This window comes from Pezoporus wallicus, unplaced genomic scaffold (genome assembly GCF_028554395.1).
Source record: "Pezoporus wallicus isolate ANWC-B61680 ecotype Strahan unplaced genomic scaffold, APGP_CSIRO_Pwel_v1 contig_6672, whole genome shotgun sequence".
Lineage (NCBI taxonomy): Eukaryota > Metazoa > Chordata > Aves > Psittaciformes > Psittacidae > Pezoporus > Pezoporus wallicus.
Window position 1 is genome coordinate 276,982 of NW_026641070.1, and position 17,325 is coordinate 294,306.

Consider the following 17,325-nt stretch of genomic DNA (forward strand, 5'->3'; position numbering starts at 1 on the left):
GCTGTAATGATGCTGTGTTTAATGCACTTCAGGATGCAGTTTGTCTTCCTGGCTGCCAGGGCTCACTGCTGACTTGTCTTGGGCCTGCTTTTGACCAGCATCATATATCCCTTTCTGTAGAGCTGCTCCCCAGCCTCTCCTCTCCCAGTTTCTACTTCTGCCCAGGATTATTCTGTATCAGGCACAGAATCTGCCATTTAGGCTTAAATTTCATCCTATCTAGGTCCTGCTGCAGGGCATCTTTCCATCAATAGTCAATCGCACTTCCCAGTTTGGTATTATCAGGAAACTTGGTAATGGTGCCTTCAACTTCTGCATCCTGAGTGTGAGTAAATACATTGAACAGAACTGGCCCTAGAATTGAACCCCAAGGAACACAGCTGGTAACCAATCACCAGGTAGATGTGGCCCCATTCACTACAACCCCTTGAGGTTTGTGCTTCAGCCAGTTTTTCACCCACTGCATTGTGAATCTGCTCATCTCACAGTGAGAGAACTTATCCAGAAGTATGTAGTGAGGGATGGTATCAAAAACCTTACTAAAATCCAGGAAAACTGCATTCACCACCTTCCCTTCATCCACTAGGTGGGTGACCTTATTGAAGGATATCAAGTTAGTTAAACAAGATTTTCCCTTAGTGAACCCATGTTGACTGTGCCTGATGATTGCATTATTCTTTAAGTGGCTTTCAATTGTACCCAGTATAATCTTCTCTATAATTTTTCCAGGAATGTTTTCAATGTAACATGATTCGCCAAGATTGCATTGTAAAGATCACATATATGTGCCATCACTTGATTTAAAAGCTCCCAACTCCATTCATTTTGGTTTATAGGTTGTTCAGTACAACAACAGCCTTTAAAAAAAACAAAGCAAAACAAAACAACAAAAAAAAAACACAAAAAAGCAACAAAAAAAAGGTCTGTAGTTCCTTGGGTCTTCCCTCACACCCTTTGTATAAACTGCCAGTAGCATTGGCTAGCTTCTAATCAGCAGGAACCTCCCCACATACTCCCAAGATCCAATAGGATCAAGAGGTGTAATGTTTCTTTGACAGCTACAAAATCTACTTTCTTAACATAACCATTTTCTGTTCATTTTATTTAACAGTTCTCATTTTTAGGCAGTATGCTACAGGTAATACCCGTACTATTCTCAAGGAAGAAAAGGGCTTTGAGAAGGCAGCAGTGCCTGCGTAGGATAAAGTTGTGGGCTGAGAGTAGAGAGGTGCAATATATTTTGTTAAATTTGTGTTGGCTACAGGAAGATTGACTACTAGTGCCCTGTGCAATTTACTTCTCTTTGGTTTTGTTTTTTAGACTGCTATTTCTTTCAATTCTTCTAACTCTCAAGTGAGAATTCTCTGTCTTAGCAAAAGTTTCAAAACATTTTTCTGGCATCTCTTACCTCTTGAAAATAGGTCATGAAATATTATTCATTATAAGAAACTATTTTCATTTGACATTACATGACTTGGAAATTTTGTGTTTAACAATACTAACTGATACAATAGAAAGGAAAACAGCTGAACACCACACTTGCAAAAAAGCCAAATATTTATTTATTTTGATTTACAAAGACAAATAGAAACAAAAAAATCCAGCCACTTGACTGAGTCTTTGGCTGCTTTTTGTTTGTTTGTTTGTTTTTATGTAGGTTTACTTGTATTTCCTTTAGTTGTCCTAGTGTATCCTTCTATCTATCTCTGTATAAGTTTCTCATAAAAATGCTTGTGTTTATATTGTCTCAGAACTCATCTCAGATTCCTCTGAAAGGCATTACATTGATCTTCATTATTGCTTCTTATAAAGATATGTCATAAAATGCAGCATAGCATAGATGGTTTAGTAAGAAGAATAATAATGTTACACCTTTATTTAGGATTGTTCTCTGATATAATTTCGTTATGAACAGAAGCAAGTACCAGGATAGTGGTTTTTCCATATGAAAAAGCATCTTACATCTAAAATGGTAAATTTATATTTGTGATGGGTGGGCTTAATATCATCCAGCTAAGGCAAGTAAAATCTAGACTTTTAATTAATCTATTTGTCTGGATCGTTCCTGTGATCACGGGTAAGAGGTGGCCTTTCTGCTACAGGTGATTAATTTCATCTTGAGAAAGGTGTTAAGGTCGTTGGGACTATATGCTTCTTTTTCATTGACTGTAGACAGAGCCTGAAAGATGGCTGGATAGTAGATCTTTTGGAAAAGTGAAGGTTTTCAAATCAATTGAAAGTTAGTAAATGTTCACTGTGGATCATATTTTAAAGGGCTTTTATTTCTGGAGAAGAAAATGTGTTAGGCAGAAGATTGGCAGCCACAATCACAGTAGTGTTTATCTCATGAAAAAGAAATGAAGACTTAATTCTCTTTTTCCTTTATTTTCAGTTTCAATATGGAACCCAGTTACGATTTTCTACATATTTATGAAGGGGAAGATTCCAACAGTCCTCTAATTGGTAGTTTTCAAGGCTCACAGGCTCCTGAAAGAATAGAGAGCAGTGGTAGCAGCCTGTTTCTGGCTTTTCGCAGTGATGCTTCTGTTGGAATGTCAGGATTTGCCATTGACTATAAAGGTACTGTTTGCACCATAATCAATGGAAACATAAAGGGAAGGAACTATTATTTAGTATGTATTGAGACTCAAATCTGTTTACTTCAAGATGAACTCATACTGAACTGCCAAATACCTCTTTGCATTGGTACAGGTATTAAAAGTTGTTTTCTGTAAATGTGTGGAAGAACACAGACTTTCTCTTCCATGTCATAGAATCATAGAATAGCTAGAGTTGGAAAGGAGCCTAAGATCATCCAGTTCCAACCCCCCTGCTGTGGGCAGGGACATCTCACATTTACCATATCACCCAAGGCTTCGTCCAGCCTGGCCTTGAATGCTGCCAGGGATGGAGCATTCACAACCTCCCTGGGCAACCCATTCCAGTGCCTCACCGCCCTCACAGTAAAGAATTTCTTCCTTACAGCCAATCTAAACTTTCCTTGTTTAAATTTTAACCCATTGCCCCTTGTTCTGCCACTACAGTCCCTAATGATTAGCCCATCCCCAGCATCCCTATAGCCCCCCTTCAGATATTGGAAGGCTGCTATGAGGTCTCCATGCAGCCTTCTCTTCTCCAGGATGAACAGCCCCAACTTTCTCAGCCTGCCTTCATATGGGAGGTGCTCCAGTCCCCTGATCATCCTCGTGGCCCTCCTCTGAACTTGTTCCAACAGTTCCATGTCCTTTTTATGTTGAGGACACCAGAACTGCACACAATACTCCAGGTGAGGTCTCATGAGAGCAGAGTAGAGGGGCAGGTTCACCTCCTTCGACCTGCTGGTCACACCCCTTTTGATGCAGCCCAGGATACGGTTGGCTTTCTGGGCTGCAAGCACACACTGAAGCAACACCCCCAAGTCCTTCTCCACAGGGCTGCTCTGAATCTCTTCTTTGCCCAACCTGTAGCTATGGCTGGGATCGCTCTGACCCAGGTGTAGGACCTTGCACTTGGTGTGGTCAAACTTCATAAGGTTGGCATCAGCCCACCTCACAAGAGTGTCAAGGTCCCTCTGGATGGCATTCCTTCCCTCCAGCATATCAACCAAACCACACAGCTTGGTGTCATCAGCAAACTTGCTGAGGGCACACTCAATCCCACTGTCCATGTCAGCGACAAATATGTTGAACAAGACCAGTCCCAACACTGATCCCTGAGAGACAGCACTTGTTACTGCTCTCCAGCCGGACATTGAGCCATTGACCACAACTCTTTGCGTGTGGCCATCCAGCCAGTTCTTTATCCACTGAGTAGTCCACCTGTCAAATTGATGTCTTTCCAATTTAGAGACAAAGATGTTGTGTGAGACAGTGTTGAACGCTTGGCACAAGTCCAGGTAGATGACATCAACTGCTCTACCTCTGTCCATCAGTTCTGTAGCCCCATCATAGAAGGCCACCAAATTGGTCAGGCAGGATTTCCCCTTAGTGAAGCCATGCTGGCTGGCACCAAGCACCTTCTTGTTTCTCATGTGCCTTAGCATGCCTTCCAGGAGAATGTGCTCCAAGATTTTGCCAGGCACAGGGGTGAGACTGACTGGTCTGTAATTCCCCGGGTCATCCATTTTCCCCTTCTTGAAAATGGGGGTTATATTTCCCTTTTTCCAGTCATCGGGAACTTCACCTGACTGCGATGATTTTTCAAATATGATGGCCAGTGGCTTAGCAATTTCATTCGCCAGCTCCTTCAGGACCCGCGGATGGATTCCATCAGGTCGCGTGGACTTGTGTACATTCAGGTTAAGATGGTCTTGAACCAGATCCTCTCCTACAGTGGGCCTCGGGTCATCATTCTCACAGTCCCTGCATCTGCCTTCCAAGACTTGGGTGGTTTGGTCAGAGCCTTTGCCAGTGAAGACCGAGGTGAAGAAGTCATTTATGTGCATTTTCATCTTCCAGAAAAAAAATAGAGATAGAAGATGCACATCAAAAGTAGTATTTGTAAAAGAGTTGTAGAATAATGTGATTGTCTTACCTAATTATAATACATGACTGCTGCAGCTTCCTTGCTGATACATAACAATACATTTTGCTTTCCATTTTGTTGTTGAATCTACATATCCATTTTTTTTTAATAACTACTGCAGGACAATAATTGCATTTTCTGGGGGGAACCTATTACTTACCAGAAAATGGGTTATACTGACTGTTTATTAAAGGTAAACATTTCAAATGCTGGTTCATTTTCTGGTCACAGATGCTGTCTCTAGCTTGATTTTCCTCTCTGATAAGATTTATCAAGCTGTTTTTCATCAGCAGAGGTGCTGCCTCAGCTTCTTATTCTTGATCATGGAAGCCGAGCACATTGATGTATATATCTCATACGTGTGCCTGTATGCAACTGAAAGTTAAAAGAAATAATAAAGTATATGTGCAGAGCACTGTATTTTTAGAAGTTATTTTCAATAGTACATTAAGTACAATAAGGGCAGTACAGTAAGGCAGTACAATAAGTACATTATTTGATATTTATATAAAATGTACAGAATCATAGAATGGTTAGGGTTGGAAGAGACATTAAGGATAATCTAGTTCCAATACCTTGCCATAGGCAGGGACACCTTCCACTAGACCAGGTTGCTCAAAGACCTGTTGAACCTGGCCTTGAACACTGCCAGGGATGGGGCAGCCACAGATTCCCTTGGAAACCTGTTCCAGTGTCTCACCACCCTCACAGTAAAGATTTTTTTCTTTATATCTGATCTAAATCTCCTCTCTGTTTAAAGCCATTCTGCCTTGTCCTGTCAATACCTGTCCTTGTAAGAAGTCCCTCTCCAGATTTCTTGTAGACCCCTTTTGGGTACTGGGAGGCTGGTCTAATTTGAAGTCTCACAAGGCTAGAGTAGCAGGGGAGAGTCCACTCCCTTGACATGCTGGTCAGACTCCTTGTGATGCAGCCCGGGATGCAACTGGCTTTCTGGGCTCTGTTTGCGCACTGCCAGCTAGCATGGAGCTTCTCGCCAACCAATACCGCCAAGTCCTCCTCCTGGGGGCTACTCTCAATCCGTTTTCTGCCCAGCCTGTAGTTGTGCTACCACCATTGGGGTAGATGGTGCAGACCCCCCAGGCAGAGCTGCAGCCTTTGCTCTCAGATGAGTGCCCCATTCTACCTTGAGGGTCAGATAGCATGAATGTCCTTGACCTGTGCAGAGCTGGTTGCCGAGTTATGTTGACTTGAAGTCCTACTTAGCTTGTGGAATGCCCCTCCTTCAAAGAGCAGCCCCCTGTGTGAGCTGCTGTGCAAACTGCCATGCCAGGTCCTGGTTGACACGCCGTGCTGGGTGTGCCTTCCCTATTCCAGCACCCTTGGTCGCTCATGCTCTGTAGGACTGCCTTTTTTGGGGTGGCAGATGGCCACTGTTACCCTTACACCATGCCTGCCCTGTCAACCACCCTCGTCTGTGAAAGCTGACAGCTCCTGGTGGGTCTCTCTGGTCCCCTGGGTTTGCCTGGCTCAGGAAACCCTCCCCATTCACCACAATCCTCCGCTCTGCTGCACAAAGTGTCTGCAGCAGAGCTGTTCGCCTTGGCAATGTTTAAATTTGTGATTATGGACATCTAGTTTTGCTCTCTGATAATATTCCTTGAGTATTTCATTAAAATATGTAGTTTATTAACATAAAGCAAGGAAAGGAGGCATGCTGTAAACTATAAAGGGGCAGTAAATTTTTAATGTTTAAATTATTCCATAGCATGGCAAATTTCTAGCCAGAAGTTATTGAGTACTGATCATGATACTTGGTTAAAAAACATAAATAGTGTTAAGTGGTGAATTCTAGAAATCCTAGTTCTTCTGTTACACTACTAAGTTTCATTGGAGTAATTCAGCTTTTGGAGAGTTCTACTAACAAAAGGTAGGAAGAAAATGCTCTTGGTTAGATCCTTTCAGTATAATTCCCTTGGCCAGATAACTAATCTAATGCAAATTTCCATGACCCTGTAGTAAGCATCTAGAAACAAGAAAAATATTTTAATAAGCTCTTGAAAGATGTAAACTGGCTGAGAAAAGAACACTGATAATTGTTCAATTTTGCGCTCTTTTACTTTAATTGAAAGCATATTTAGATTTACTTTAATTCATTTTACCAGAAAAGCCACGGGAAGCTTGTTTTGATCCTGGAAACATCATGAATGGGACAAGAATTGGAACAGACTTTAAGCTTGGTTCAACCATTACATACCAGTGTGATTCTGGGTATAAGATTATTGATCCTTCAACTATAACATGTGTAATTGGTGCAGATGGAAAGCCAGCATGGAACCGAGCGTTGCCATCTTGTAATGGTATGTACCGTTTTCTTACCATTTTCCCTGTCCCTCCAGTGAATCCAGAGTTTCTGAGTCTCTGAGAATGTTAATACGATTTCTATGAATATAGCATATGCATATAGCTTGCATTAAAAAGCATCTGAAGCTAAAAAATAAAAATTAAGAGTTCAGTTAACATATTGTTTTAACTATTTAAAAATAGATTTTGAAATCAACACATATTATTATGTTCATAATAATAATTATAATTTGACAATAAGTTTCCATGATTTCCCCTTTACATCAATTTTAGTGGAAGGCTTTCTGATCTTTATAAGAATTCATATAAAACAGAGCAAATAATAATTATGAAGTATTACTGACCTACCAACTTTTTTCTATTTATTATTTTTGAACTACCAGTTGCCAATTTATTGTTTCTTTGATTGCAAGCAGGGGCAGTCCTTTAAACAAAATGGAGCTTCAGTATATGACTAATTTATAATAAAAGCGATTGATCTGTACTCCCACAGTCTCAAGATGTTTTCAGGTATTACCTTCTTAGTGGTGGTAATTCAGAATTGCATTTTAGAAGTAGCAACTTAAACTGTGCATATGGTGTTTCAGTTGTACTCAGAGCAAGAGCTGGAGACTGGATATGGGTTGTTGAGTAGACTCAAGTTGTTAGACTATTTCCAACCATGATTTTTGTTCAGCCCATGTAGCACTCTTTAAAATCTTTTAGGCACAGTGCAGGAGTAAACATGGGACAGAGGCTGTTCTCTCTGGACCTTCACTCCTGCCTGAATTATGTTGTATAGACTGATTTAAAGTTCTGTTTCTAACTGCCTCCTGAATGGTCCTCAAACCTACACTGTAATTAACTTATCTCCTGGATGGACCCCTGTACATATCTCTGAAATTGGAAGGGACTTCTGGAGAACACCTACTCCAACCCTTCTCAAGCAGGGTCACCTAGACTAGATTGCCCAGGATTGTATCCAGTTGGTTTTCAAGTGTCTCCAGGGATGGTGACTCCACAACCTTTTGGGGCAACGTTTGCTTGTGTTGACTATCTGTACAATAGAAAAGTGTTTTCTTGTTTTAGGATGGAACATCATGAGTTTTAATTTGTAATAGCTATCTTGTTCTGTGAGTGGACCCTACTAAGAGCCTGGCTCCTCCCTCATCTTCATTTCCTCCCATCAAGTATTTATATACACTGATAAGATCCCCCAAGCCTTCTATTTCTTGGGCTAAACAGTTCTAGCTCTCAGCATGTGAAAGTCTACTAATTACCTTTGCGACCCTTCACTGGTCTAACTCCACTAAATCCATGTATTTCTTGTACTGGGGAGCCCAGAACTGAACACAGTATTCCAGATATAGTCTCACCAGTGCTGAGCAGAGGAGAAGGATCACTTCCTGGCTGCTTTGGGAAATAATTGTCCTAATGCTTATCCTAAGGTGCCGATGGCCACATTTGCTGTAAAGGCACGTTGTTTGATCTTGTTCAGCTTGTTGACCACAATCAACAAAAAAGAGAAATTGGGATGGGTATTTTTCTCTTGGGGGTTGATTCAGTAACTTTGTTTTTAAAGGTTTTTAAATAAAAATAGCAAGTGTTTTTCCCCCCATATGATGAATATCTAGAGCACATGGAACAGCAGGATGATTGTTTTAGTTATAACGAGTGCAGAATGCAGCTTTTGCTGGGACATGGCAATAATTTAACTTTAATAGAAAAAAAAGTAAAATCAGTGGTTCACCTTGTAAACTGAGACACTTATTTTTGTGTCTTTACAGAAAATCAAATCTAAATTTAAAAATCATTTATTTTCTTAACTTTTTTAAAGAATGTATATCCTCTTAAATAATTTGTAATTAAAATGGTCTATTTTATTATAACACTTCATAAAATATGAAATAAAGAATTAAGGGAAATGTTCTTTTTAATCCTCTGTTTTTTACACCCAGAAATAAAGGTCTAGAATAGGCTGACAGATATATATTACAGTTGTATTTTAGCAAAATAGGCATCAGTATCTGACACTGAGTTCATTTTGAGGATCATTAATAGATAATTAAAAATCTAAAATTTTACAGGCGATAATTTTTCAACATAAATTATTTAGTACTTTATTGACAATAACTAATATATGTAACTTTCTTTTGATTTGCTAAGATTGTTCTATATTTATACAATACAATTGCTGAAACAAGTGATGGAGCATGAATTAGTTAGCCGTAACCCTGAGATGTAATTTAAATTTTCTGTCTCAGTAATTATAATTCATATTCCAAGGTGACAATTAATACAATATTGAGATGCTGTGATATCTATTCTAAATAATACTGAATGTATAAAGAAGGAGAAAGATTGTGTATCTTACGTTGGAATAAATGCTTGTGAAAGTACTTTAAGTCTGTTTACTTTGTGTGGTTTACTATGTGTTCCATTTTAAACCACACACTCTTATGACTTCAGTCATTTATATGACACAGTACATGATTACTGCTACGCTTGTGTCTCTAGTATGGAGTAAATCTAGATAAAGAAATATTTATCTCTTTAATAAAATAGTCGTGAATTATGAGAAGGACAAATGTCTCAAATTGTGGGTTATAATGGAGCCACAGGTTACTGAATATGCACAAGCTTTTTGGATCCTCTTAGCTTACCATAGTACTGTAATGAGGGCTGTGCCAAATATCAAGAGGGAGTAAAACATTCTTTTTGTCACAGGACACAGTTTTGAGTAAAATTGAGACTTTAATCATTTAAAGGAGCAGTGATGTGAGTGAAAAGTCTAAACAAAAGAAATTATGTTTAAATATAGGTATGAAATACATGTAAAACATATTTATACATAATTTTAAAGGGTAGGATTCATATGGGAGGCCAAAACCAAAATACACTAAAGTTCACCTTTGTTGTCACATAAAGCCCTCTTGTAAATACAGCTTAATTCAATCAAAATGCAAAATACCAAACAAAAATGCTCATGATGCAATTTTAACAGTGTTCTGAGTTTATATTTCTTCATTTATGCTGGTAGCTAATTGCCTCATTTTAAAATCCTTTAAAATATTGTATAAATAAACATTGCAAATTTTGAAGAATAAAAAGTAGACAAGAACCTAAAATGATTACTCTATAGTAAACACTACGAATGTCTGAAAGTGATGCACTTAGTTCTGTAATTCAGTTAATTAGTTCAATTACCCTAATTAACTGAATTAATTCAACTTTATTTCTTTGTGGTGTAGTTTTTATTGTGGGTTGTTTTGTTTTTTTTTTTTAAGGTAGCATGTTAGAGTCAGACATGATGAAAATAGATTTCATTTTTAGCTGGTTAACAGCCAGCAACCACCAGTAGGTATATTCTGAAATACTAATGGAACGTTTGAAGCATATTATTTTCACTATTAATTTACATCCTCTGAAAAAGCTTTGCTCACTAAAACAAATGTTACTTTGACAGGTATGTTTAGACTATATTTGACTGCCACAGCACGGTACTGGTAAATTTCGTATCCTTAATCTGTGAAAGAACTTTTATTTCACCTTTATTGCCCTAAGCACTCACAGGCTTTCCTTACAGAGTGGCTATACTACAAAGATGTTATCATAGATGTTATCAAAGATATACCTCAACTACCTAATCCTGTTCAGCCTACGGATAGATTAAACTCATCTTCTATCATTAGATTGTATTTTGAATAATTCATACAAGCAGCTAAGAGAAGACACAGATTTGTAGTATTAATTGCTATCTGTATAAGGTAGTTAAACTTTAGAGGTATTTCAAATGTTATTTAAAGCCCAGTTGCTGCCAGGGAGCAGAAAGAGCAGATCTGCCCCACAAGGGCAGATGAGCCAGGAGCCGAGGATGACCTTCAGGCTTACCTTCACTCATTACTCCCAGTCTCACGGCACATGAGCCCCGTGAGCAGAGCCAGGACTCTGGTAGCAGGGTCCTTTGATAGCCCCAGGCCAATAAGCTTGTTGTCTACCTGGACTCCAATTCTTTCTCAGAGCTGCTTTCCAGGCAGTTGTTAGAACTGTTTAGATTAGGCAATGATCTTTTCCTTGCTTAAATACAAAAATAATGTGATTATTCTTTTTTTTTAATATATATTTGTTCTATTTGTTTCAGTTTAAAAAAAAATATCATTATTGGCTCCTTGGGTAAAATGGCATTGTGCAACTATCTTTTATTCTTGTAAAATCTATAGGTTTTAGTAGCGTTTGATGAAATAATTTGACAAAAAGAAAGAGCACTGGATTGTGTATAACTAATGTAAATATTATAACTTACATTTTTGAAGATTTTGATAGGAAATAAACCTTTTCATTAGTTCTCAGAAGTTGAGAAAAGTTACAGCAATACTTTTTCTCAGTATATAGAAAATAGGTATTTGCTAATTTTCTTCTTTTCTTATATTATTTCTCCAACACAAGGAGATATTTTAACTTGAAAATAGCCACCCCTTATGTTAGCTGTTAGCACATCACTTTCATCCACTCCCTGCTTTGGCTTTTCCTGAGAAATCCTTGAGACACAGACTTCCTGTGATGTCGTGCTTTCACTTACAATTGGTAAATCTGACAGTCCCTTAGCATGCCACGTTCATTGCTGATACATGGAAAGAATATAGGCATTGCTCACTTTTTTCTCCTGATACAGGCAGAACTGCTACTTACCTGACTAGTCTTGAAGGCTGAGGTTCCACTGTTCTTAAATATTGCTTCCTGGCTTCTGTAGTTGTAAAGAGTTCGGTTTTATATACAAATCCAAAGATTTTTTATATGTATGATCTATATGCTCTTTTGATAATCACCTAGGAAGTTATGAAAAGCAAGGAAATGCAAGTATACTTTCACAAAGCAGAATCCATGGCATTCTGTGCAGGGTACTGTTAGCATAGCGATGTATTCCTGAGACCCAAGAAAACTCTGTTGTCCTGTTTATTTATGCAGTACCTTTTCCTTTTTCTGAGTTGTTTTTTTGTTGTTTTTTTTCTTCAAAGATATATAGATAAATGTAGCCATTTATTAAAAAAAAAAAAAAAAAAAAAAAACAAAAAGCAAACAAACCTTATATTCTGTGTTTAGAGCTACTTTCAGCTACGTAATTTAAACTTCCTGTTTGTTTGAATACTTGTAGTCAAGTAAGACTCTCATGTCTTCTGATTTTTTGGAAATTTTAATAAAAAACATATCCTGAGAAAGAACCATTAGAAAAATCATTATAGGAAAACCAAACAAAAGCAAAAGCACTAAACTGTCACTTTGTAATATGTAGGTTTTCTTTGTCAGGCTACACCAGTACAAACAACTGTAATTAATACAACACATTTCTGGTTTGTTTCCAGCACCATGTGGTGGGCAGTATACTGGATCAGAAGGAGTGGTTTTATCACCAAGTTATCCTCATAACTACACTGCTGGACAGACTTGCCATTATTCAATAACTGTACCTAAAGAATTTGGTAAGAATTTCTTCTACTGCTTTATCAATCATTAGTCATTGTTCTACTGTTCAAATGTCCTTCATGTGTAACAGTGACCTTAGATTTTTAATTTATTACAAATTGCTTATAAAAAATAAATGAATTCTTGACACAGAAATTTATTCTAGGGTTTTGACCTTTTACTTCTCCCTAGAGTAATCAGTAGACTTCAGCTAATCTATCAGTGTCTGCTATCCAAGCGTATCCTGAATACTTCCATTGATTACATCATTCATCATCATAGGGTAATCATTCATTGAACCTTTCTACAAAGTGAAATCAGTTGTAAAAGAGCAAGCATCAAGAGTTCTCTTACATTTTAACTTTATTTACATCATATTTAACAAGTAGTTTTACAGAAAAGTTCCAGAAACGTTTGTGAAAAATCACAAAGCCAGTTACTTCAATGGTCAAAATACTTGGACAAACTCTAATTCAAGTAGACAAATAGCAGTAAGATCTATTTTACTACTTATTTGCCAGAAGACTGAATACAAAATAATTTAATATGTTTGATACTTTCACTGTGCAATGAAATGTGTAAGGGCTCAGGATTATTTTCACTGAGGTTTGGGGATCAAAGGACATTGCAATAACTTTACTTCTAGTTGATAACAGTTTGCACAAAGCATGCCCCTGCAACAGTGAAGATGTCCTGCACACTGGGCTGCATTAGCAAGCATTAGTAGCCCTCAGGTTGAGAGAAGGTGCTTTTTCCCTCTTCATAGACTTCATGAAGTAGTATCTACTTATTACGTCTATAGTTTTGTGCTTCAAATTTACAAGGCACAGATTGCTAAAATAGTACAAGCCCAATAGCCAGTAAGATGATTAGGAGGGTGAAGAAAGTACAAGAAAAAGTTGAAAGAAGTCCAACCTGGAGACAATAAGTGAAGGAGGACCCTGCCTTCCAGAAGTATGCAGTAAGAGAACAAGTGGCAGTAGTCACAAGTTGTAGCACAATAAATTCCAACTGGACATAAGGAAAACATCCTTCACCATGATGGTGATCAAGTACAGGTAGCTTGAAGAAGAATTTTTGCAGGTTTTCAAAATTTACTCAAAAAAAGACTTGAGCAACCTAATCTAACTTCAAAGTTATCCCTGCTTTTAAAAATCAGTGTGTAGGATTATGCAATTGGTTTAAACAAAGAAAAGAAAAAAAAAAAGAACTTAACAAAAAGTTGGAAAATACAGTCTTGTGCAGAAATAATGCTGCATTGAAGGCTTGTGGTTTGCAATTATTACTTATTACTTATGTTTAATGTAGCTGTTTTATCAGGGTAGACAATAAATTAAATGGAAAGGATTCATGCAGGAATCCACTGGCAACTAAGGCAAGCAAAAATATATCAAGACTAATTTCTTGTTTTATCTTCTCTCTTTTTGCAGTTGTGTTTGGACAATTTGCCTATTTTCAGACAGCTTTGAATGATGTGGCAGAATTATTTGATGGAGAAAACTCTCAGGCTAGACTTCTTAGTTCACTATCTGGATCCCACTCAGGTAAGTAATAAAGAAAAGAATTACACATTTCTTACACAGCTCAGTATGGAAAAAGTGAATTAAGAGAATGTTATGAATTTCATTTGGAAATATAACAATAAAGTCATTGGAACAGAATGCCAAGGGAAATGGAAGACCCTTCTAAATCTTTGAATCAAGACATTCTTTTGGAACATGGTTTAGGCAAGAGCTGATCACTGGTATGAGTGCAGGAATAATTGAAACGAAATTCCCGTATCTTCATGCAAGAGGGCAAATTGGAAGGTACAGGTATCTTCTCTGCCCCTAAACTCTATGAATTACACATCTACGTTTTCTGAATTAGAAAGTTAGTAATGTAATATATGTTATGTGACCATACGTTTTATTGGTGCAACTACATAAAATGAGTCCTAGACCTGATCTCTCTCATTTCAGTTTTAGTCTTGAAATGGTAAACATCACATGAAGGTTCTCTGTGGCATTCTTCAAATACTTTAATTTGTTTAATGTGTTTTGCAAGGCAAGCTAAAGCTCCCAGCACAGAAAAAATTTAACCAAAAGTTCTAATACCTTTAGCCCCAGATGGTGGTAGGGCTCCCCAGACAAGAGCTTGGATTAGAGCTCTAGTTCCAACAGCAGCAGTAAATGTCAGAAGTTGTTGAATCATTACATCTTACTTAGACAAGTTTTCAAGCGTCCAGTGGCAAATTTAATTTTAGAAACTGTTATTTATGTTTTCTTAACTGCAGAAGAAAATACAAAAAAATATTTTAGCGCTATATTTGATTATGTACTGAAGAGTTATAAGTATTGTTTCTGTTCTGCATATTTAATTTATCTTCTGTTTTTGTTTGTAGGAGAGACATTGCCTTTGGCTACATCTAATCAAATTCTTCTGCGATTCAGTGCTAAGAGTGGGGCCTCAGCCAGGGGGTTCCACTTTGTTTACCAAGGTAAACATGTCAGCTTTTGGTGAAAGACACTGGTGCCTGTCTCACACAGTGATTATAGAATCATGGAAGAGCTATTTTGAAGTCTTCTTGGGTCTTAAAGTATTTCTCTAAACAAGGGTGTAGTTTTAACCTTTTTCCAGACATGGGGGCTTCTGATGACAGACTGTCTTCGTAATGGTAGTTGTCTCCAGTGAGTCCTGTCTGGCCCCATGGACTTGAATATGTCCAGCCTCTATCAGTGTTCTCTTCTGTTGCTCCCTAACTGCTGGGTGTCATGTTCCTCCTCAGGCTGTAGAACTGTACATAATGAATGGGGACTGTGAAGGCAAAGCAAAAAAGGCATTTAATATTTAAATATTTCCTGCAGCATTTGTTATTAGGTTGTCCACCCCTTCCTCTCTGTCGGAAAGCATCAATATGCCCCCGTATATTTTTAACTTCCCTTTATAATTAGAATATCTGTAGACTCTTTTTCCCTAACGTCCCATGCTAGTTTTTGTTCCAGCTGTACTTGGACTTTCCTGATTTTTGTTTCTAAGCAGCTGAGCAATACTGTCATACTTCTGATTTATTACGTGTCTTTGCCACCACTTATGCTATTGCCCCTTTCTGGATTTAAATTGTTTAAAAATCTCCTGGTCTAGTCCTACAGGTTTCCTGCCAAAATTCCCACTCTTACTTCACAATGGGGTAATTTGTTCCAAGGCTCTCAAATGTCCTAAAAAAACCCCATCAGTATCCTTCCCCTCCATGCCTGTTCCTTAGGAGAGTCTGTGTACCAAATTACTGAATCTGACAAAGTCCACTCACCTTAATTCCAACCTTCTGCCAGGTTCTCAACTTCATCATCTTGCAGTCCTTGCAGCCCAAGCTGGCATCCACATGCACAAACAGCTCTTCCCTGTTTGTGAGCAGCTGGCCGCATTGTAGCTACTTAATTTAATTATCTGGTAGAAATCTCTATTAAACCTAGCCAGTGTTTTGCTTGACTGAAATGAGAGGGGACTTGTTTTCTAAGCTTGTTTTCTAAACATAGTCACTATTACGTTCAGTTTTGAGCAAAAGGAGATACATATCTTTATTGAGTTGGATGTACATTGCTAGACTGCTATGGACCAAAGGAGGCACATATTTGATCTCTGTTAGAAGTCAGATTTCCCTGAGATGAAAGTGAAAACATGACACACATATGTTTATGTATATTGGTTAAAGAGTTAGTGGTAGTTAATGAGTTCTATCATTCTGAGATTTTTCTTTCTTCTCTTGGAGCATGTGATCATATTTCCAATAACTGCCTGCTTGCTAGCCTTTTAAATACTCTGGAGAATAACATTCATTCTCAAATTGAACACAGTAATCTGGTCCGCTAAGTCATTCATTTTATTTATCACCCTCTGGTTGACCTTCTTCCCTGTTCACTTTTCCACTGGGCTGCTTCCAATTTTGTTTCACAGCAGCATGAAACATTTAGTAAAAGATGGAGAATAATTACTATAGAAAATTGAATGTTTCTGTGATACAGCTTGAGAAGCTGAGGTTGCCAAAGCTATAGGCAAAAGCTACAAGGGAGGCTAGAGGGGAAAAAAAAATATTGCTTGCATTGTTTCAAATTCTGGTTTGAGCAGGCGATAAATAAGTTTTGTAGCTTTTGATTCAGATTTAATGGCTTTTGTAATGACACTTTCTCAAAAACTTCTTTTTAGCTCCATGTTATCTGTGCCTTCATTTCTTTTTCTGAGATGACCACATTTCCTTGTATTTCATACAATAGGTAAAGAGTATCTGTAATATGAGACAGAGTGGATATCCAGACTTTCAGAATATTAGGGTCAGGTACACTGAAACATGCTAGGAACAGTCAGGTTTAAGAAGATAGAAAATTTTGGGTTTTTTTGGGTTTATCTTATGCTTGTTTTCCTGCTGTGACATCACCTAAGAACAGCATATATTTTTACTTGGCTGAGGCTGTGGCAGTACAGACTTTTTTTCCCCTGAAAAGCAAAGTAATGACCTTTCTGCCACCCCAAAATTTATGGGATTTTAATGCTTGTCTTATACTTGCTCTTACTATACAAATACATTAATTAGTTCATGAGGTCAAATGAGATTTTAAAGAGGACTATTAAGAAAGTCAGCATACTAGGAGGAGGAAGGACTGTGGAAGAAATACAAAGGAGAATAACAATAAAGAGGAATGTGACTAACAGTTAAGTTGCTCTAATCTGCAGTAAGAATAAAATACATAGACACACACTTACTCCTTATTGTAATTAAAGAGCAGAACTAAGACTGTTAGTATTATTTTCCATATGCGTTACCATGACACGTTATGTCCTGGTTTACAACAGTCTTCCTAGAGATGTAGTCAGTGCCCCAAGCCTGTCAGTGTTCAGGAGGCATCTTAATATCACTCTTTAACTTGGTTAGTTCTGAACTGGTCAAGCAGTTGGACTAGATGATCATTGTAAGTTCCTTTCAAATGAAATAGTTTATTGATGCAGAGGCACTTCAGCTGGGCTGTTGGCCATGCCACCTTTTAGAGGAATATACCCATTTTCCTA

The 17,325-nt window shown here is 37.9% G+C and overlaps 1 protein-coding gene across 1 annotated transcript in view; it reads left to right on the forward strand.

Moving 5' to 3' along the window:
* LOC130606014 (CUB and sushi domain-containing protein 1) overlaps positions 1-17,325 on the forward strand; it is a gene marked incomplete at its 5' end in the record, with an annotated part of 426,016 nt that overhangs the window by 246,993 nt on the left and 161,698 nt on the right. Inside the window, 5 exons of the mRNA XM_057421927.1 lie at positions 2,393-2,580; positions 6,648-6,842; positions 12,186-12,302; positions 13,716-13,829; positions 14,669-14,764. Of these exons, the coding sequence (XP_057277910.1) occupies positions 2,393-2,580; positions 6,648-6,842; positions 12,186-12,302; positions 13,716-13,829; positions 14,669-14,764 (710 nt within the window). The remainder of the gene's footprint in view (positions 1-2,392; positions 2,581-6,647; positions 6,843-12,185; positions 12,303-13,715; positions 13,830-14,668; positions 14,765-17,325) is intronic.